The sequence below is a fragment of the Artibeus jamaicensis genome, unplaced genomic scaffold, assembly GCF_021234435.1.
Source record: "Artibeus jamaicensis isolate MK-2021 breed Jamaican fruit bat unplaced genomic scaffold, CSHL_Jam_final scaffold_612, whole genome shotgun sequence".
NCBI classification, from domain to species: Eukaryota; Metazoa; Chordata; class Mammalia; order Chiroptera; family Phyllostomidae; genus Artibeus; species Artibeus jamaicensis.
In genome coordinates this window covers 11,972,574-11,994,512 of record NW_026522049.1, presented here as the reverse complement: position 1 = coordinate 11,994,512, position 21,939 = coordinate 11,972,574, and the positions used below count along the sequence as shown (strand labels likewise).

The 21,939-nt window shown below is 60.2% G+C and overlaps 1 protein-coding gene across 1 annotated transcript in view; it reads left to right on the top strand.

Moving 5' to 3' along the window:
• OTUD7A (OTU deubiquitinase 7A) overlaps positions 1–21,330 on the top strand; it is a 35,103-nt gene extending 13,773 nt beyond the window's left edge. The window contains exons 5-13 of the mRNA XM_037145878.2: positions 1,657–1,875; positions 7,059–7,160; positions 9,286–9,413; positions 10,061–10,173; positions 11,919–12,046; positions 12,680–12,829; positions 17,257–17,371; positions 17,475–17,559; positions 19,410–21,330. Of these exons, the coding sequence (XP_037001773.2) occupies positions 1,657–1,875; positions 7,059–7,160; positions 9,286–9,413; positions 10,061–10,173; positions 11,919–12,046; positions 12,680–12,829; positions 17,257–17,371; positions 17,475–17,559; positions 19,410–20,843 (2,474 nt within the window). The 3' untranslated portion in view covers positions 20,844–21,330. The remainder of the gene's footprint in view (positions 1–1,656; positions 1,876–7,058; positions 7,161–9,285; positions 9,414–10,060; positions 10,174–11,918; positions 12,047–12,679; positions 12,830–17,256; positions 17,372–17,474; positions 17,560–19,409) is intronic.
• Positions 21,331–21,939: the final 609 nt, after the last annotated feature.

The following is a 21,939-nucleotide window of genomic DNA, read 5'->3' as shown; positions in this document are numbered from 1 at the left end:
TTACATTTTGCCCCAATTTTTCTCTCTGCCCCCCTCCACTCAGCAACCCCCAACTCCCTCAGGCCATCCCCCCATCAAGTCCATGTCCATGGGTCACGCACGTATGTTCTTGGGCTACTCCCTCCCCTTTCTGTCATCCAGTCCCCCCTCCCCTTCCCCTCTGACAGCTGTCCGTCTGCTCCCTGTGTCCACGCCTCTGTTTCTGTTTTGCTGGTTAGTTTCTTTTGTTCATTAGATTCCACATATAAGTGAGATCATATGGGATTTGTCTTTCTCTGGCTGCAAGCTTCATTCTATTGTATACACAACACAGTTCAGCCTGTAGTTCATGGTGTGTGTGTGTGTGTGTGTGTGTGTGTGTGTGTGTCCCGCTGTGTCATCAGCCTTAGGACTTTATTCACAGATGACTCTGCTACGCAAAATGTTTGCATCCCTGTGCATTGGGGCTGGTGAGTGTCTGCTCACGCCTTAGCAGGTCTCCTGGGCTACAGAATCGCTGACCTATTTTCCTATATTTGTTTTCAGTTTTGTCCTTAGGTCTCTTAACTGATCTGAATTTTTTACAAATAATGGCTCAGGGTCTAGTCTTGCCTCTTCTGGATTGAGAGTGAGTTACTCTAGCACGTTTATTGAATAAAGATTGCTTTTCCCATCGCGTGGAAATGCCAACTTGGCTATACGTTAAATTCCCAAACAGAGCCCTGGCCGGGCAGCTCAGTTGGTCAGAGCATCATCCCACACACCAAGGCGGCAGGTTCGATCCCCAGTCAGGGCACATACAAGAATCAACCAATGAAGGTGTAAATAAGCGGAGCAACAAATCCCCAAACGCATCTGGACCTGCCCCTGGACTCTGTCCCTCTGTGTAGCTGCCCATCTTGTTCTGCTTAACTGAAGTAGTTTCATATGGTATCTCTCTCAGCTTAGGCCAATGCCCTTGGAAAATATTCTGTTCCAAAGATCCTTCACTAGTTTTGGATACTTATTTCACTGTGTAAGCCTTAGAATTAGAATTCTGATGGCCGTCGAACCAGGTCTTTATTTTACTTTAGGAATAATTGGCATGTTGTAATACCAGGTCCCAGCCCCAGAACTCCATGTGCACCTCTCCGTGTGCGAAGATTCTGTCTCAGCTTTCAGCCTCAAGAAAAGTGATTCGTTTGTGCATCTTTATTGTTTATCTAGGCGTTACACAGATTTTCGTATTAATTCTTGTATCGTTCATTCTCTCAGTAAGACTATTCAAATTGCTGGGGCCCTGTAAATATATCATCACAGCATCTGAAGTGATTTAAGATTCTTTTTTTTAAAGATTTTATTTATCTTTAGAGGGGAAGGGAAGGAGAGAGGGAGACAAACATCAATGTATGGTTGCCTCTCATGGGTCCCCTCCTGGGGACCTGGCCCACAACCCAGGCATGTGCCCTGACTGGGAATTGAACCGTGATCCTCTGGTTCACAAGCCCACATTCAATCCACTGAGCTACGCCAGCCAGGGCTGATTTAAGATTCTTAATATTTACACAGTCAAGTCCATCTGCCTCCTGCCACCCCAGGTGAATGCCTGCAGTGTTGTGAGTGACTGCTGCCCTTCTGTCCGTCCGCTCAGCCGCTTAGCCCGGCTGTGCTGGAATCTCTCCCCTCCTCCCCCTGCAGAGAAGCGCCTGTCCCGGGGCATCTCCCACGCCAGCTCCGCCATCGTCTCCCTGGCCCGGTCCCACGTGGCGGGCGAGTGCAGCAGCGAGCAGTTCCCCCTGGAGATGCCCATCTACACCTTCCAGCTGCCCGACCTGAGCGTGTACAGCGAGGACTTCAGGAGCTTCATCGAGCGGGACCTGATCGAGCAGGCCACCATGGTGGCTTTGGAGCAGGCGGGTGAGTGGCGGCTCCCCCAGGCCCCCTGGGGCCTGAGGCTCAGGGACCCAGCGAGGCTGCCCGGTCCCTGGGTACTGGGACCAGCCGCCTGCTCTGAAGGCAGGCTCTGCGCCAGCCCGGCGCTGGCTGCTCTGGACATAGGGGTGCTGAGGTCTCCCGAATCTTTGCTGTTCCTAAGTCCAGCCTGGTGAGGCCAGTACCCCGCCCCGCCCACCCACAGAAAACTCTGCTGCTCTGCCCAGCTTTTCCGGCCCCCAGGGGCGCTCAACAGACACAGCCCACGGGCTTTGAGAAGAACAGGGGGCCTACCACGTCCTGTGCACTGGTGTAGGTCATGTGACTTCCCGAGCCTCAGTGTCCCCTCCGTGAAGCCGGGAAGATGGGGGCTGGGCTGGCAGAGCTGAGTGCTCAGCAGCCCACCCCAGCCTCGGTGGCGAGGAAACAAACCTGCCTCCCGTCCCCTCCTCCACCCCAGGTTTTTCCCGACATCCTGACAAGGGAGGGGTACAGGGAGCAAGCCCCGCTGGTCTCCTTTGGGTGAGATAATTTGTGCAAAACCAACGTCTCAGACAGAGGGCGGTTCGTCCTGAGACACACGCACACCTGTCTCTCTCAGAGTCGTTCGCATTATAAATCCTGACAGCAACACGTGGGGGGGGGGGCGTCTCAGACACACACGAGGAAGACCGTGCCCTTGTTCTGAGGCCACCGTGCGCCCCCTGGGGGTCCCCCCCAACCCTCCTGGGGGGCTGTCAGTCTACATGGGGAGACCGCGGCGAGCCTCTGGCTGAGCCCACGGACAGAGGGGGCGTGAGCTCCACAGCCGCCGAGTGCCGCCCTGTCAGGGTGGGGCGCAGGCACGGCTGGAATCACCCTGCACTCTTGCTGCTGCTGCTGCTGGAGACCAGAGAGGAGGGTCTCGGGGTGCTATGCTCTTGACCTTGGTGGGCAGACCAGCCCTTCCCTACCAACCCTGATAGGGAAGAAAACTAGGGAGATGAGGGGATCCCATAAGGGGTGGTCGGCCAGGGAATGGGCAAGGTGGAAGGACACCAGCAAAGGACAGTCATGCCTGGAACTGGCCCCAAGGGGACATTGCCATCTGGGGCCTGGCAAAGGGACAGAGGGCCAGGGCTATGGGGGAGCAGTGGCAGTGACCGGAAGTGGCCAGATAACTAGGGTAGACCGAAGTGCTGCTGGGAGGGGCCACAGCGGGAACCCCAAGAATGTCCTCAGGCACGCAGAGCCCTGGGCCAGGGACAAGCGTGGGGGTGGTGGAGAGGCCAGGAGGGCCGGCAGAGTCTGGGGTGCTACAGACTGTTGTACAGTTGCTGACCTATGGCACGTGCCAGTCTGGGTTGCAGAGCAGCCTGGGCAGTGTGTGAAGACTCCCGGGGGGCCTCGAGCTCCTCGTGGGGCCACCCATCAGCGCCCCCCCAACACAGCTCTGTGTGACGTTGAGGACCAGGGGGTGAGCAGTCTGGAGCCAAGTGTCACAACCCCATGGTGGGGGCGGGGGACACGCAGAGACACACACGAGGCCCGGGGGTTCCCGGAGGAGGGCGACCCGTGGTGGCCCTAGTGGGTGGGGTCTCTGCAAAAGGGTCACCTTTAGGGCAAGAAGTTACTCATCTTTCTCATAGAGAATGGCCATGTTTTATTCTCTCTTCCCTCTAAGTGCCTGAGTGGGTGACAGGCAGAATGGCATCTTATTTTAAACCGTGTGGCAACCATATGTTACAAAGCTCCAGCTAACCAGCCCCATCACCGTGTATGAGTCAGAAGAAAAGGCGGAGTGACTAAGAGCTCCTCCCCACGAGCCCACCAGCCTCCCTTCAGGGGTCCGTCTGGTTTCTCATTTTCTCCTTGGCAGGAGCTCAGGTTTCTGCTTATCCTTTAAATAGTCACAGCACCCGTCCCCATGTCTTCTCCCGGCTCCTCAGGGGCGTCGTTGGGCAGGGAGCTGGAATGACCACTGTCCCAAAGACAGGCCCTGGGGCTCTGAACTGTGTCCCCTGCCCGGCCATTCTGTTCTGGGCTCGGCCGCAGAGGTCAGCATCACCCTGGGCCACTGGTGCTCTCGGGAGGCTGCAGGTGCTGGGCTGTTCTCCCAAGGGTGGGCGCTGGATCGCAGCCCTGGGATGCTCTGGCAGCCCACGCAGGCCACTGAGCCTCGTTGCCGCCCCTGCTCCGCCCCCATAATCGTGAGTTGTGATCATGATCCAATGACCTTCCAGCTGCGGCTGCGTGTGTAGGCTGAACTGAGACTTTGGAAATGATACATTCCCCGTAAGAAATCTGAGTGAAAGAAAGAAAGGCTTAGGGAGGGTGCGCTGGTTAACATGTACAAACTCACAGGCCTAGAGAGACTTACCAGGTGGACGCGGTCACTTGCGGAGGAAAGACGGCATCTGGCCACACTGCTCCTCGAAGAGCAGTTTTTACCCCGACGCTCCTCGCCCGGGCTGCAATCACCGCTGTTTTTTACATTTTTGTGACAGTTTCTTTGCGCCCAAATGATGACATATGCTGGGCAGCAAGATCATCAAGTGCGCCTTCTTTTTTTTGTTCCAACTTTTGTCTTTTAACAAATGCATTTCTTTTCTCAATGTAACCACTGTTGGGCTTTGATGGGGGGGGGCATTCTCCCCTTACAAACTTGTTAAGGCAAGTGGATATTTTTAAATCACTTCTTCTACTGGTTTGAAAGTTATCCACTCTTTCCATTTCGGAGAGGTCCCCCCACAGAATGGAAAATGCATATGAAACACATTTCGAATTAATCAATACCTCAGCCCACACCCAGATGACACAGGGACCTTCATCTGTTTAATTTCATTCGCCTCCCCCCCGATTTATGCCGTCGTTTGTTTTAGTCCTGTACTTTCCATCAAATCAGACATGATTACTGTTTCATACAGACTATGTTCATATAGATGTACCCACATATTTACCAGTATTGTTTCTCCTCATTTCTCCCTGTCCATCAGACCCTCCTTCTGTTTGAAGTTCATCTTTTACGGTTTCCTTGGATGAGTCCTCCTGATTTTACTCTATTTTTTTTAAGATTTTATGTATTTTATTTTAGAGAGAGGGAAAGGGAAGGAGAGAAATATCAATGTGTGGTTGCCTCTCCCGCGCCCCCCACTGGGGACCTGGCCTGCAACCCAGGCATGTGCCCTGACTGGGAATCGAACCAGTGCAACCCTGTGGTTCACAGGCCGGAACTCAGTGCACTGAGCCACACCAGCCAGGGCTCTGGTAGAATTTGTTTCTGGTTTTTATTTCTCTGCTAAGCTCAGTCTAGAAGAGTCCAGTTTCCCTCTCAATGTCTTTGCCAGTACAACAATTCTTTCTAATCCTCGCTCTCAGGGAGTAGTTTTTGAGAGTCTAAACTACAAGCAGAGGGGAAAAGGATCCCCAGTTCCAATGCCCCACATCACACATTCTCGGGGCCTTTTTTCTGGTTTTCTGGGAGGAGCAGGGGAGAGCAGGGAATCACACGGGGTCTGTGTGGAGACAGAGGCAGAGAATAAGCCCTGTGCACAACCCCTGTTCTTCAGCATTTAATGGTATAAACAATCCCTCCGTCTCCACGTTGCATGATGGGAAAGCTACCAAATTCCTGAGGGTGTCCCTCTGGGCAGGGGGCACTGAAAGGGAATTTCAACTTGATCTCTAGTTTGTTTTTTTTTGGGGGGGGGCGGTATATGGAAAGGAACAAGCCAAAGAGACTAAAACAGAGAGGTGACATTTGCTTGGTGTTAAGCTGTAAGACTCTGGATCTGACTTAAATCTTACATTTTGGCACGTCTTCTCCGACAGCTGGCTGTCAGGTGCAGGGGGCGGGGGCACTGGCCGGTACCTGCCAGACCGGGGCGGAGTGATGGGTTTCCCACTTTGCCTGCAGACACGGGTTGGGGGATGATGGGCTTCTTGGCATTGCTGGGCAGGGCGTGGCCTCATCAGCATCAGACCAGCGCAATGTGCCCTCCATCGACAGGCCTGGCTCTGCCCTCAGCCCCTCTGATACCACCTGGCAGACGGGGCTGGGGGGGAGTGACTCCTTGCAGCCTGGCAAGGACAGCAGTCTCCGGTCCCCACTCAGCCTTTGCAGGAGTGGTGATAGGGTTCCAGTTTTTTCTGTGCTGTTTGGCCAGAATGAAGCAGGTTCCATCTAAGCCATCACTGTCTGGCTAGGCTGCCCCTTTCCCGGAGTTCTGTTTGTCTGCCCTCATTGGCATGTAGGGGTTTCTAGCTTCTGCAGTATCTGGCCTGAGATTGGTGCAGCAAAAAGAAACTGCAGCCCTGACCAGTGTGGCTCAGTAGGTTGGAGCATCGTTCCACAAAGCACAAAGTCACTGGTTCAATTCCTGGTCAGGGCACATGCCTGGGTTGCTGGCCAGGGCCCGGGGTTGGGTGCCAAGAGGCAACTGATTGGTGTTTCTCACATCGATGTCTCTCTCCCTCTCTTTCTCCCTCCCTTCCCCTCTCTCTAAAAAATAAATAAATAAAATATTTTAAAAGAAGAAGCAAGAAAAGAACCTCCAGGGAGCAGGCCACCAACAAATTGCTCAGGCCCTGAGGTCCCAGCCCGGGCTGACTTCTCTCCACCGCTCAGTCTCCTATACCCTTTCGTACACACGGCCTGAGGTTTTTCGCTGTGCATAGTTGAGAGAATAGGGGAAAATACGTCTGTCTTCCCAGAAATGACAGTCCCGAGACACGTGAATGAAGTTTATCCCAACTGTACCTAAGTAGCTGTAATGGTTGGATGTATGAAATTTAACGCAAACCATATTTCCAAAGGTATATGCACATCAGCAAAGAAGGGTGATTCAAGGAAAAACTAACCTCCAGGAGGAGGAACTGTGTGGAAGGAGCTTACGCCAGAGAAACTTTACATTTTGTGTCAAGTACATCCCCAGCTCCAAGGAGAGAAGGCCCTGGAGTTGAGTTGTTTAATCCTCTTGCTAATTGGCGGGAGGATTTGACCATCTGGCTTCTTGGAAGGAAAAGAAAGCCTCCGCAGTATTTAAGTAGCCGTAATGCTCTACCTTCCCACTGAGATCCCCAAACGCCCCCAGAGAGTCACCTGCAGATGCTCGTGCTGACTTCCCAGACCCATGGCAGCCCCGCCTGCTGGGGAACTCTGCTCTGAAGTGACCTCCTGTTCGTTCCAGGTCGCCTCAACTGGTGGTCCACTGTGTGCACGAGCTGCAAGCGGCTTCTTCCTCTGGCCACGACGGGGGACGGGAACTGCCTTCTCCACGCTGCCTCACTGGGTAAGCCCCGCAGCGCAGATGGAGGGTGGCCGCGCTCCAGGCCTGCTCTGGGCATCGGGAAAGGACAGACGCGTGCCCAATAGAGCCGCGCTTCACCGTCATCCAGAAGAGTTCCCAGCAATCCCAGCAATCCCAGCAATCCCAGCAATCCCAACTCTCCTGGTCAAGTAACTGGCAGGCTTGGGGGAGGGGGTGGGCATAGAAAACACATAGAAGGAGGCCTGGGTGGGGCTGCAGGGATGGGGAATAGCCATGGTGATCTAGAGAAATTCAAGGGGACTTCCTGGAGGAGGTGTTTTTTTTGTGTGTGTGTTTTTTTTTACTAAGACTTGAAGAGCTTGGAAGAGTATAAACAAGGACATTCCAGGCAGGGAGGCCACATAGGCAGGAATTCACAGAGCACATGGAGGCAGGCCTGAGCTCCATCTGGCCCGTGCAGGAAGTTTGGGGAGCAGTACACAAAATTGGACGGGTTTGGGCTACTATATCAACTGCAGTCAATACACTTGGACTCACAGACAGACAGAAGAAAGGCGCTGCAGGACAATCAGCACTGTCAGAACACACGGTGGAGAGGTTGGCAGCCTCTTCTAGCAGAGGTGTGAGCTTCCATGTGGCCAGGAAGCACACCAACGGCTGCATGCACCGGCTGGAAGCTCAGGGATCCCTTGCAGGCCCAGCCATACGTGCGTCAGGGCCAATCAGTGTTGACAGGCAGCATTGGTTGTGCCAGGGATGCTGGTGTCAGGGCCAGTTGCACCCATCAGCCCTGAAGTGCCAGGTCTCTCTCTCTGGGGACGGGGGCCCTGAGACAGGAAGAGGGTCCCTGTTGGTCAGAGTCACCTGCCCAGGTAACCACGGTCACCACTATGGCTCTGAGCAAGGGCAGGCCCCAGACCTCCCATCACCTGCAGAGAGGCCTCTTCAGCAGGAGGACTGAGACGACACCTGAGAAGACTGAGAAGCAACACGTGGGGTCTGGAAGGGCTGTGGGAGGCTCGGGGAACAGGGGCCCCGGGACCAGGGGAGCAGCCCACATTCTCTAGGCTCTGGGGGGGCGGTGCTCTGGGGAGACTAAGGCACCGCCTACCCGCTCAGTTTCCATTCAGAACTGACCCGTCTCTGTCTACCTCCTGCCCTTGTAAAAGGATTCCACATGCATCGTGGGAAAAACAAACAACACACAAAAATCGACGCCCCCACCGCTCGGCAGTGGCCAATTACCATGTTGGTCCATTGCCTTCTAGTCTCCTTTCCATCTTTCCAGTGGAATTGCGATCATCCTGTGTTCACAGCTTGGAACCACATTTTCCCCTTAAAATTCTATTGTGAATTTTCCATGCTCTTATTGTTCAAAAACACATGGTATTTCATCATAATGTATTAATATTCCCCTTCTAGGGGACACGTTTCCCTTTGTCCTGCATAAAACCTGGGGAAAGAACATAAACCAGTAGTGTCTCCTCTGTGTCCACCCACAGCCTGGCTGCAGAGTCTCGGGTGGGTACATGCCTTTGTCCTTCAGGAGCCACAGCCTGCAGAGGCTCTGTCCCCGCCAGCAGCGCGGAGGCCACGGGCCACTGTGGTCTGGCCTGGTTTGTCCCCATCACCTGCCCCTCCAGGGAAGCAGGCTGCCTCCCAGGCCCACACTGTTCGGGGGCATCTGCATCTTGGGAGGCTGAGACCCAGCAGGGCTGCAGGCTGAGCCCAGATGAAGCCGAGGTCTGAGGATGAACCCAACTCGGGCTCCTACGTGAGCCATGTCACCCACCTGTCCCCACAGGCTACCTGTGTCTCTAAGCCAGACCTGCATGGTGCACATTAAACCCCTCAAAGCAAACCTGAGAAACGGAGTGTCTGGCCGGGAGTCCGGGAGGGGCATCGCCCGATGTCACTCACTTTTGTTTTGCTAAGAAAGGGACATGCTCCTTCATTACCCTGCTTGCGTCGACAGGGGACCTCAGGACAAGGGCGGAGGGGAGCTGCTGGCTGGGCCCGAAAACTGTGGTGGCCGAGGAGTTAGCTTTGTGCAGACAGACGTGGGAGATCCGCCCGAAAGGCGCGGAGACTTGAGTCGCCTCCCGCTCGCCCCTCCCCCTCAGTCCGGTCTCTGCTCCCGCCGCAGGGATGTGGGGTTTCCATGACCGGGACCTGGTGTTGCGGAAGGCTCTCTACACCATGATGAGGACGGGGGCCGAGAGGGAGGCCCTGAAGCGGCGGTGGAGGTGGCAGCAGACGCAGCAGAACAAGGAGGTGGGTACCTGCCTGCACGCCCAGGCCGGGGAGCGGGCCACGGGGGAGTCTGGATGGAGCCCCGCCCCAAGGCCAAGTCCGTCAGGGAGATCAGGCGGAGGAGCTCAGGCCCCAGCACACATTGACCCTGTGTCCACTCACCCCGCCTGCTTGCGAAAACCCATCATCTTCACCCCCGAAGGTCACCCATGTCAGGTCCCCGCGGGGGACGGCGTGAAGGTCAGGTGCAGCCACAGGGGGGCGCTGCCCCAGCCCCGAGTGTGCTCAGTCAGAGACGCCCAGTCGTGCTGGCCACGTGAACGTGGGCCCACTGCGGTCCCTGGAAGGAGGGTCTGCTGGCCGCCTGATGGGAGTCCTGTAGCCTTCTTAAAGGTCGGCCAGGCCTGCCGCTGTATGGGTCGCCCCTGGGAATGACCCTCCGTGCTGGGTGGACGCCCGACAGCGTCGAAGTCGGAAATTGAGGCCTCAGCAAAATATCGTCCATAGCAAACGGGGGACAGTTGGTGGCCGCTGATGGGCGTGCCCAGCCCGGGTCCCACGGGGGCTCGCACGGAAGACCCCCCCCACTGGGTCCCACTAGGTCACCAGGAGGCTGAGTCGGCCCAGGAGGGTGTGGGCCCCGCCTGACCCCATGTGCCCTGTGCCAGTCAGGGCTGGTGTACACGGAGGAAGAGTGGGAGCGGGAGTGGACGGAGCTGCTGAAGCTGGCCTCCAGCGAGCCGCGCACGCACTTCAGCAAGAACAGCGGCACGGGCGGGGGGTAAGTGCCGCCCGACCCCTCGGGAATGGTGTTGGGGAGCTCGTGGACCCCTGAAATCAGGGACACAGAAACCCCGGCCTCCTGGTGGTCGATTCGACTCAAGGGTGCAGGGGCGGGTTGTGGGCTGCGGCCGGACGCCTTCCAGACCCTTGGGGAGTGCGCCCCGCCCCACAGGCCGCCTGTCACCCCGCCCTGTTCCGCAGACCTCGTCACACCACGTTGGAGGCGGTGTCGGGGAGGGCACCCAGGACGCGGCCCTGCCCGCTCCCCCGGCTCTGACACCTCAGGCTGCCCAGTTTCAGGGTTTTCCTGACTAAATATCTCATGTCTGGTTTCGAGAAGGCACCAGGAGAGCAAAAGCTGGGGCGGTGAGCCCAGCGTCTCCCAGACGGACTCCGGGCACGCCAGGGGCATTCCTGGCAGAGGGGTTGCCGTGGTGCCGGTGTGGCCACAGCTCATGTGGGCAGCGGCTTGTCTCTGCCCACTCGGCTGGAAGCCCCAGTGCGGGAATGGGCGCGGCCAGAGGGCGGCCACGGGGCGTTTGGGTCAGACTTCTTATTGTAATTTTATTGATTTTTGGAGAGCAAGTGAGGGGAAGAGACAGAAATTGAGAAAGGGAGCAGCATCACTTTGTTGTCCCACTCACTGATGTGTTCATTGGTGGAGTCTTATAAGTGCCCTGACCGAGGATCGAACCTGCAACCCTGGCATATCAGGACGATGCTCTAACCAGCTGAGCTGCCCAGCCAGGGCTGGTTTATACTTTTCGAAGCTGAGGCCCAAGTTGTCGCCCCTGGTTGAAGCCTCAGCTGCAGGAGAGCGTAGCCCCCAGAAATGGTAGCACCCGAGGAAGCTTCGGCCTGGCCGGCCCTCAGGCCTTTGCTACAAGGAATTAAAGTCCTTGGCCTCGGTGTGCAGGGCTGTGGCCCCACGTCGCCCTACCCTGTACCCTCCAGCAGGGCCACATCCGCTGCCTCTGGCCCTCCCCCAGGCCTCAGGGACCTCCGTCCGTTCGTTCCGGGTAACCCCGCCACACACCCGAGCGCCCAGGAGAAAGCCTAGCGCCACCTAGGCTGGCACTTCGGGTGCACGGGAAACCCGGGCTAGCTGTGAGCACGGGCTCCCTCTCGCCTCTTGATGTTTCCTTCCCTTTGGGGTGCCTGGTCGTCGGGGGGCACCAAGGCTGCCCACTTGTCACAGCGTTGCAATGACAGCCGCCCCTGGAGCCGGGGACTCCTACAAAGGCACCGGCTGGGGACCGTCTGCCCAAGCAGCCTGGGGTGGACAGTCAGCTGTGTCCCTGCCCTCCCGCTCTGGGGACTGAAATCCAGGCAGCCTTCCAGCCGCCCTTCCCCACAGGCAGGTTTCCTAGGAAGCCCCTCAGACTTGGGTGGCCAGGGTCCCCACTGGCCCCTCGGGTGCGCCCCGGCTGACCAGTGCCTTGACAGGTGAGGCTTCGGGAGAAGTGCTGGGACCCAAGCCTCCTACCTCCAGCCCCTGCCGCATCCTATCGTCACCCCAGGGGGCCGGCCCCCACTGTCCGCTCGCTCCAAGTGGGCCGCCTCCACCTCCAGCAGGAGCCTGTCCGCTGAGACCACACCCCCCGCAGGGGTGTGGGGAGCAGGCGGCCTCAGGGGCGGGGGCCACGCTGGCCAAGGCCCAAGGAGGAAGGTGTCCTGTCCTCAACGCCCGGCCCCTTTCACGCAGCCCAGTGACAGCGCCCCCTTGCCCTGCCCTGCCCACAGCGCGGACAACCCTGAGGATCCCGTGTACGAGAGCCTGGAAGAGTTCCATGTCTTCGTGCTGGCCCACATCCTGAGAAGGCCCATCGTGGTGGTGGCGGATACGATGCTGAGGGACTCGGGTGGGGAAGGTGAGTTTGCACAGGGTCAGACAGACACAAGTACAGCGTCCCCGCCAAGGGAGACCGGCAGGCAGGGCGGAGCGCCCAGGAGGCCGGTGGCCTTGCTCTGCATGGACCGGGGTCCGGTGGCCTTGCTCCCCATTTCTCCGCCCTGTCGCACGCTCCCGTCCCCTCCCGGAGGACCGGGCGATGGCTCTGGGCCGTGGGTTCACCCAGCATGTGGCCAGCAGGTCACACCCGGCCCAGTGTGGGTGGTGACTAAACCCGGGGTGCTCCTGCTCCCTGCCTGCATCACCACCGGTCCAGCTACTGCGGGCCTGGTCCCAGGGCCCTCAGCCTCTCCCTGCCCCTCCCACCCCACTCGCTGTCCTGCGTTAAAGAGAAAAGAGGGAGACAGAAAGGGGGCAGTCAGCGGGCAGCGCTGGGGCGGAAAGGGCAGGAAAGGCTGCCCCCAGCGCCTGCTTCCACAGTCCCTTCGCCTGGGCTCTCCCTCACCCTTCACTATAGCCTAGGCCGCCCTGGGGTGGCCACTGCCCTCCCGCCTGACAGACAAGAAGCTGAAGCTCCCCGCCATGGGGCCTGGGAGGAACGGCCGCCTCGCCCGTGCAGCTCCACACGCCGCACCCTTGTTTGTGTCCACAGCCTTCGCGCCCATCCCGTTCGGCGGGATTTACCTGCCGTTGGAGGTGCCCCCCAACAGGTGCCACTGCTCGCCTCTGGTTCTCGCCTACGACCAAGCGCACTTCTCCGCCCTCGTGTCCATGGAGCAGAGAGACCAGCAAAGAGAACAAGGTAGGACAGCGCCTCCGCAGCCGGAGTTGGACGGTGCTGGGGGCGGGGCAGGCACAGCTGGCGCAGCGACTGGACCGGGAGCGTCCCGGGAAGCGCGCCGTGCGCACGCGCGCTCAGCAGTGACAGGTCGTGCAGGAAACTACTGTAGACGTGCGTACATGTCGTCACTGAAAATAACGACAATGGTCGCGGGGGAGGGGCAAAAATCGGCTCAGCAATTATGTGTTCGACACCTTTGCGTCCGGGCTCGGGGGACCCAAAGATGTCAGCACCCCTGTCTTGGGGGGGGCCTTACCCCCATGAGAGGGACGCGGGGCACCCCTGCACCAGGTAGGATGCGCCGCCCCAGGTAGGCATGAGCTCCATTCGGGAGGGGAGCGATTATGGCAGTTCAGAAGAATAGACAGACAGGCAACAGAGAAGCAGTTTAGAGGTCGTTGTGGAGGCGTCCATAATGTCCAGACACTGGGACCAGGGGCAGAGTGGGCCTGAGCCCCGAGTGGGGCTGCTGAGGGGGTGTGGCCACGTGGCTGAGCAAGCGGGTACCCTGTGACCTCCCAGCCTGTCCGTCTGTCTGTCAGCAGGTACAGCAGCACCTACCACCGAGGTGCGGAGCCCTTCCTCCTTGTTCCCCTCACCCCTCCCTGTCCCCCCTTCTGTCCCTTTCCTTCCTGCCCAGTGTCCCCATGGGGTCACTTCTCACTTGACATGCTCGAGGACCTCACCGCTTAATTATAAAGCAATAGTCCCTGGGATGGTCCCTCCAGGCAACCAGCTACCTGGGCGTCCCTTAGGCTGGGCAAAGTGGCACTTAAAATTAACCCTGAGTTTCTCCTGGTAGCAGTCTGTCTGCTTCTGTGTCCTCTCACTGGGCCACTTTGGTTCTTTGCCAATTTAGTAACAATTTGAGCCGAGTTTTTCTCACTGGCGCCCTGCTAAGCCTGCTCCAATTGAGGTCATGTCCATCTCTCCTCAGAGGTGCCTCTTTCCTTAGCATGCAGGCTGTCTGGTTGCCCTGTGACATCAGCACTCTGAGGGTCACCGGGGACTCGGGGACTCGGGCATGTGCAAGTCATCTGGCTTCTGCTGGTCATTGTAACGATAGTTCAGGCTCTCCCAGCCTGCCACATCCCAAGCAGAAACCAGAAATCTCCACTCTTATCTGGAAAATGAGCACTTGAAATATGTCCAGAGTAGTTTCAGATCGGTATGTATTTTTCCTGGTTAAAAGACAGGAGTCCTTCAGAAAAAAAGAGCTCTGGCTGTTTGTGGCTGAATTGGTTGGAATGTTGTCCCATAAACTGAAAGGTTGCTGGTTTGATTCCCGCTCAGGGCGCATGCCTAGGTTGCAAGTTCAATCCGCAACAACGGAGCAAGGTTTCTCTCTCACATCAGTATTTCTCTCCCTCCTTTTCCCTCCATTCCCCTCCCTAAAAAAAGTGAAACTAATAGTACCAATATAAGATTGTCTACCAGCTATACTTAAACTAAAATGTTTGCCATCATTTAGAAAGGCATTTGCTGTGCCCAAGTTTTGCCAGCAGAGGGCGAGCTACGGCCTCCCCTCTCACAGGGAGGCCGGGGTTCCTGTTGGGAAGAGCAGGTGTGTGATGGGAGGGGCGGAGGCACCCATGGCTGCTCTTGCTGGCAGGAAGGACTGTTCTGGAAGCCTCCCTAATGTATCCTGTGGCCCCAGCCCTCAGCACGGGCTGCAGCTGCACCCTCTGCAGAGATGGCGCCTGCCTTTAGCCCCAGGGCATGTCTTCTGTTTGCCTCCCCCAGCGCCTGGCCTTCCCCTCCCTGAGAACCAGGCTGAGAGGCTGCCGGGCCCCACTAGGTTGTCAGGGTCTGGCCCCTTAGGTGACTCCGATCTTCTGCTTGGGGAGGGGCAGCCCAGGAGGCCATGGTAGGGAGGTGAGGCTGAGGGGTTCATCTCCACGGGAGGGGTCAGGAGCCCACCCCTGCCGTCCTCAGCAGGCACACGAAGCGGGGAGGGGGAGGCCACCCACCCCTAACCACATGGCACAGCGTGTCTGCTCACACTCCAGGGGGCACCTAGGCATGCACCTCTTCTGCCCTCCATGCTGGGGGCTGCCAACCTCTCCCCTGGCAAGGGAGTGGACAGTGAGGCCCAAACTGCCCAGGGTGCCCCCACAGAGACCGCTTCAAACAGATTATTGTTCTAGAACAATCCTTTCCAGATTTCCCTGCTTTTAAGAACCAGGAGGGATGTTTGCTTACAATGTATGTGGTCCTTGGATCCTTTTCCTGGACACTGGTCTGGCCGTCTGGGGGGTGGGGGCATCAGGGTCTTTGCTGAGGCTTCTGGGAGCTGAGCTGCCCTAGCGAGGGCCCAGGGAGGGGACCTCCATGGCCCTCAACCCAGCCTGAGGGTGGGGAGCCAGGCCTATGCACCCCCCACACCCAACACGGTGATGTGTGGAGCCACAGACCAACTTCTGGGAGGCCAGTTGGAGCTAGCCTGAAGCCCGGGAAGGGCGGCCGTGTATGGTGGCCAGATCGAGGCAGCCCGAGCCGCCCCTGGCCTCCCAGCCAGAGCTCCACGCTGCCCGGTTTAGCCGGACTGAACCGGGAAGACCCAAGCAAAGCTGTTTCCTTTTCATGGGTGGGGATGTGGGGGTGCGGGCGACCCGCGCTCGCATTTCCTCCTCAGCAACACCAGAGGGCAGCGTTGAGTCAATCTGAAGGGAACTGAAGGGACGTTCAGACTTCCATTCTGTTTGTTTGCCTTTGTTCTTGCCCTCACTCAAGGGAGGAGCAGCGGCCCCTGGCTCAGGGCCAGCCCCTCCCCGGAGGGGAATGAGGAGGAGGAGGCGGCTGGCCCGGGGCAGGGGTGGAGCGTGGGGACTCTCTGACCCCACAGATTCGTGGTGCCAAAGGAAAGCAGCCTGCAGGAAGCGAGCACCGCGTGCCTGGCCCAGGGGAGGGTAGGAGAGGGGCCGACTGGTACAGTGCTTTGCCCCCAAGCAGGGCGAGGGAGGAACAGCCTTCGCCCAGGACTGGCAGTCTCAGCCCACTCCCCTTCTGTAGGGGGCGGCCGGCTGCATCTGCCTCCCAGGCCGGTGGGGCAGCAGAGCGAGAACTGGGCGGAGGCCCCAGCAGGACTGGCTGCACCACGTGAGGGCGCCCTGGCTTTCTGCCTGCACCCGGGCGCGCCCCCTGCGGCTCGGTCCCCACCAGGCAGACACATCAACTCGGAGCCAGGAAGCCCTCTCCAGCCGGAGCCGCAGCTGGCTGGGCCCCAGCTGCTGGCTGTGCTGCTCCAAGGGGGGCCCGCAGCGGGGCGGGGGGATCTGTCTGCCCTACTTCCTGCTCTGGTGGCGGTCTGAGACGGGAGTGCATGGGTCACTAGGGACCCTCACTGGGTCCCGCAGCTGCTGCGAAGCTCCTCGCAGACCCCAGGCAAAGCTGCATGCACCCCGCTCTGCCCCAACCTTTCTCGCGGGTCAACACTGGCTCCCCCAGCTTCAGTGCCTGCTCTGGAGGGTTTGTGAGGAGTCCGTGCCCCCCCCATCTCTCTCCACTGCATTCTCCGCCTGCCTGTCACCTCCACTCGAGCCCCTGCCCCCCTCAGCCTGCTGCTCTTCACCCTGCCAGGCACTCACTCCTTGCTCCCTGACATTCGGTGATGTGTCCCCCCAGCTCATCCTGGGCTGCACAGCACTTGAGCCCCCGGCAGGTGGGGACCCTGGGCCCACGCCCAGGAGGAGCTTGCTGTGGGCAGCCCCCAAGGCACTGACCCAGCCGAGAGTGAAACCACGCTGCAGGCTCACAGGCAGCCTGGGGCCTCCTCCGGGAGGAAGGGGCAGGGCGGTGCCAGGCCACCCGACCGGCCGGGCAGCCTCGCACAGTGTGCTGAGCCTACTGGGGTCTCTCCTCGGAAGGAGCAGAAGCAGGAACCGCGTTTTCCTATCTGCTGACAGACCTAAATCCTCTGGCGGAGTCCCATGGATGGCCGAGACTCTCCCCTCCAAATCTACCATAAGTCACGAAATCTCCCTCGGTAGTGGCCCGTGCGTTTCTGTGTAGGGGGTTTGACACTTCTGCTAGGGGTTCTTTTTGCCCCCAGCTGCCCCCAGGAGTGGAGTAAAGGCCCCCAATGGGAAAACAAACGGGTGGCAAATGGCAACACGAACAATCTCCGTGGAGGTCGGGACACCGTGTGCCTTGGGGGAGCCAAATTAATTACCAGCGGCCTGCCGCCCCGCAAAGCCAGGGAGCTGGTGCGGGGGTTCCGTGGTCTCCACGCTCCGCCTGGCACAGGTGTCGCCGGTCCCTGTGGTTTTCCTTAACCACAGGGACACCTGGTCTCGGAGTTCCTGCCCCTGCTCCCCCCTCCCCCCCCCGGCTGCTGAGGGGGGGGGTCCCCATGGGCCACCTGGCACCGAGACTCTCTTCTGTTCCAGCCGTGATCCCCCTGACGGACTCGGAGCACAAGCTGCTGCCCCTGCACTTCGCGGTGGACCCCGGCAAGGACTGGGGATGGGGCAAGGATGACAAGGACAACGCCCGGCTGGCTCAGTAAGCCCCGGTCCCACCTCCCCTCCCCACCCCACGCCCGCCCCAGCAGGACAGCTGGTGAGCCCGAGGGCGGCCGGGTTTCACCGACTTCTTCTCTCGCCAGCCTCATCCTGTCGCTGGAAGCCAAGCTGAACCTCCTGCACAGCTACATGAACGTGACGTGGATCCGGATCCCCTCGGAGACCCGGGTGAGTGTGGCGCCCGGAAAGCGGCGGGGTGCCTCGCCCCAAACGCAGGGCCCAGCCCTGCACACAGCCGGGCCCCGAGGACCCGGGGTCCCCCAGCCTGTAGGGGCTGGTTTGCCTCGTTTTCTCCAGGAGAGGAGGTAATGCGCCCGCTCTGAAAGCAAACTGCGGGCAAGTCCGACGCGCAACCTATTGCCCCCGATCGGAACAGTCAGGAGCCACGTGCGGCCCTCGGCGCCCCTCCCCCTCACCCCTGCTTCCCGATGCGAAGAACTGACAGCCGTTTGGTCCGCTCAGTGGTGAATTCCCAGGGAAAGGCATTTTTTTTTTTAATGTGGAAGCTTACAAATCATTGGCCGTCCCCAGACATGGGTGTACTTGCCCCTGAAGTGGGACCAGTGTTGAAGGCGGAGTCAGACCCAGCGCCTCCATACCGCAGCCTTTACCGGTCGGGGCGGTACCAATGCCCCACAGCACCGATGGCGCAAGGGACGGCCAGTGCCTGCCCTGCAGGTGCCCGCAGTCTCCACACACCCCGCCCCCCACGCCCAGCTGTGGACGTTCCTCCCCAGCACCCACAAGGAGGGGGGAAGGCAGCAGCTCTAGATCCAGAATCAAGCAGCCCTTGGGCTACGACCCGGGTCCCTTCTGCAGTCAGTAGGGCCCCAGCCAGGCCTTGGTGACCTCACCCGTCAGGGATGGGGCCCAGGGCAGACAACACTGGCCCTTCCAGCCCTCGGGCACTTGGGCCAGGGCGCCTTGCTCCCTGCACCCCCCGTGGGCACCACCGGCACTAAACACCCCCCTTCCACCCTCCAGTGAGACCGCCAGGCCCCAGACAGGATGGAAGGGCAGCCGTGAGCACCGGCTCCACCGCCCTCGCTCTCGGTGACCTGGCTGCGGAGGGCCACCCCTGTCTCAGACCTGCTTTGTGAGGGGCAGCAAAAGGAAAGTGGGGAGTCGTGGCCCTTCCCCCGGGCCCCGCCCCCGGAGCCAGGAAAGCCAGGATCACTGCCTGCTGGTGTGGGGTCTGCACCCAGCGACACCCCCCACAGAATCCCCCCTCGCCCAGGAAGGAGCCTCTGAAAAGGCAGCGGTGGTGCCGCCCAGCCCGCCACCTCTCCAGGCCCTCGCCTGCCCTGGGTTCCGGTCCCTGCCGGGTGTCCACACACTGGCTGCCAGCGGGCCTCCTCCAGGGTCCCCACAGAGACACTTTCTCCCAACTCTGAGCCTGGCCGCACCCGGGGGCCTCTTCGGGGACCGGTACCATCCTCCCCGTGGAGCCCAGGTCCTATTTCACAAGTCTTCTCAACTGAGCTCTCCACCTGCCTATCAGAAAGGACCGCTCAAGCCACTGGGCATCGCTAAATGGAAGGGACGTTTGTTCCAAGACCCCAAGAATGAGGTTCCGAGGGCAGGGTGTCTGTCCCCTGCCTGCAGTGAACAGCACAGACGCCTTTGTGGGCGAGATGCCCACAGGGGCAGGTGAAGTGCCGCCCTCACCGGAAGGCCTCTGTCTGTACAGAGAGACCGGCCTGGGACCTGGCGCCCCTGTGTCTCCTGGGCAGCAGCCTTGCCAAGGCTGCAAGGCCAGAGTCCGGGCGGGGAATCCTCTCTCAAGTTCGCAGAGGCTCCGGGGCTCGGAGCCAGGGGGTACTTTGCTCAAAGCAACCGGCTCAGGGTTCCAGGCTACCAGCAGCCTGCGTTCACCCGAGAGGCCTTCGGGACTGGGACAGACAGCGGAGAGCTGAGGCGGAGCAGCGCGGGGCAGGGCGTGTCTTCGCAGCGGGCCCCAGGTAGGGACAGCTCCTCTCTAACGACCCTCCCGCCCCGCCCTCCCTGTCCCCCCACAGGCCCCTCTGGCGCAGCCAGAGTCCCCCACAGCCTCCGTGGGGGAGGACGTGCAGTCCCTGGCGGACTCCCTGGACTCGGACCGCGACTCTGTGTGCAGCAACTCCAACAGCAATAATGGCAAGAGCGGCAAGGACAAGGACAAGGAGAAGCAGCGCAAGGAGAAGGACAAGACACGCGCGGACTCCGTGGCCAACAAGCTGGGCAGCTTCAGCAAGACACTGGGCATCAAGCTGAAGAAAAACATGGGCGGCCTGGGCGGCCTGGTGCACGGCAAGATGGGCCGCGCCAACTCCACCAACGGCAAGAACGGCGACGCGCCGGAGCGCGCCAAGGACAAGAAGGTCAAGTCGCGCAAGGGCAGCAAAGAGGAGTCGGGCGCGTCTGCGAGCACGTCGCCGGCGGAGAAGACCACGCCGTCGCCCACCGACAAGGCGGTGGGGGCGTCGCCGGCAGACAAGGGCGGCGGACCACGCGGCGACTCCTGGAAGTACAGCACGGACGTGAAACTGAGCCTCAACATCCTGCGTGCCGCCATGCAGGGCGAGCGCAAGTTCATCTTCGCCGGCCTGCTGCTCACCAGCCACCGGCACCAGTTCCACGAGGAGATGATCGGCTACTATTTGACCAGCGCGCAGGAGCGCTTCAGTGCCGAGCAGGAGCAGCGGCGCCGCGACGCCGCCACTGCGGCCGCGGCCGCGGCAGCCACGGCCAAGCGGCCATCTCGCAGGCCGGAAGCCGAGGGCGCGCCCGGCTCCGAGCGAGCCTCACCTGGCCCTGTGGCCGGGCCGCCCACGCAGCTGGTGCTCAAGTTCAAGGAGCGCCCGAGCCCGGGTCCGGCGGCGGGCACGCGGGCAGCACGGGCAGCAGGCGGCTCGGCCTCCCCAGGCCCAGGTGGTGGAAGCACGCGGCGTGCTGGTGCCAACGGACCAGCCCCCGGGCGCAGCCCCCCGGCACGCCAGAGCATCATCCATGTGCAGACAGCGGGCACGCGGGACGAGACTTGCGCTCCAGCCGTGGGTGCGCTGCGGCCGTGCGCCACGTATCCGCAGCAGAACCGCTCGCTGTCGTCACAGAGCTACAGCCCGGCACGCGCTGCCGCCCTGCGCACAGTCAACACAGTGGAGTCACTGGCGCGCGCCGTGCCCGGGGCCCTGGCAAGCGCGGCGGGGGCGGCAGGTGCAGCCGAGCCTAAGTCTCAGACCTACACCAACGGCTTCGGGGCCACACGCGACGGCTTGGAGTTTGCCGACGCAGACGTGCCAGCCACGCGCTGGAACGGTGAGTGTGGCCGCGGCGGGCCAGGCCTGGCGCAGCGGCGCTGCCAGCGCGAGAACTGCGCCTTCTACGGGCGCGCTGAGACGGAGCACTTCTGCTCCTACTGCTACCGCGAGGAGCTGCGGCGGCGGCGAGAGGCGCGTGGGGCCCGGCCCTGAGCGCGCGCCCGGCAGCTCACCCGGGAAAGGACTGCTTTCCATTCTGTCGGTGTCTTTTTTTACGTGCCCTGGTCACCCGGAAGGCCGGCGACCCCTGTGTCAGTGCCATGTGCGTGTTTGGTCAAACGTTCCTACTGGTGCCTGGGCACTGACGCCACTCAGGTAGTAGAAGGATAGGAAACAAGTCATACTGTCGGCAGTGGGTGTGCTGGCATCTGCCTCGTTCCGTGGAAACTCATAGCCATTGCAAGAGTATTTTTGTTCTGAAATAAAGAAATTTGCAGCCCTTTGTTTTTAGAAGGGAGTGTTTTACATGCTTTTCTTTTTTCCTCCCCCTAACCCAGCGACTGACCTCTTCCATGCAGCGGTCACCCGTGCGCATTTGGTACCACCCAGAACTCAGAAGCAAAGGCACTCGGCCTTTGCTTCTGCGGCGGACCCTCTGCTGTGGGCGCCACCTGCTTCCCCTCCTGGGTCCCTGGAGGAGAGGGGGCACGTGGCCACCCGCTGATGCTCTGGTGGTCCCTGAGGCCTGTTAGAAATACGCACGGCTCCATCTCCATATGCAAAGCCTCCTCCCACAGCCCCCCCCCCCGTCCCCCGCCTTGAACGACTCTCACACTGCCATCAAAGCCGCAGGCGTCGGCGGGCCGGGCACCGGACAACCTACCTCGCAGGGCGCAGTGAGGTGTAGCGACCGCCCCGGTGCCAGGCAGCTCCAGTGATGGGCGCTTTCCAAAGACACCTTGGGCCCAAACAGCAAGGTCCAGAATTCGCTCCTTGGAGCTGCACCTGTATGAGCAAAGATGCCAGCATGCTCACACTTCTCCTTTGACGGCACTTCCGACAGTGGACTGTCGCCGTAGGGCCCCCAGGAGATGGCGACGGGTGCCAGCCCTAAGAGAGGCGAAGGATTGACCCTTTGGTCACTGTGTAAGCCCCCAGTAGGCTGCTTCCAAACCCAGCTGCGCCTCTTTCCGAAGGGAAGGAAGCCCACCCCGACCCCACCTGCATCTGTCCGGGTTCAGCCAGGTACAGGGGTGCCACGGCCATCGGGGTCCCCTCCGCAAGCCAGGGACCACCTTGCCCGTGGCCC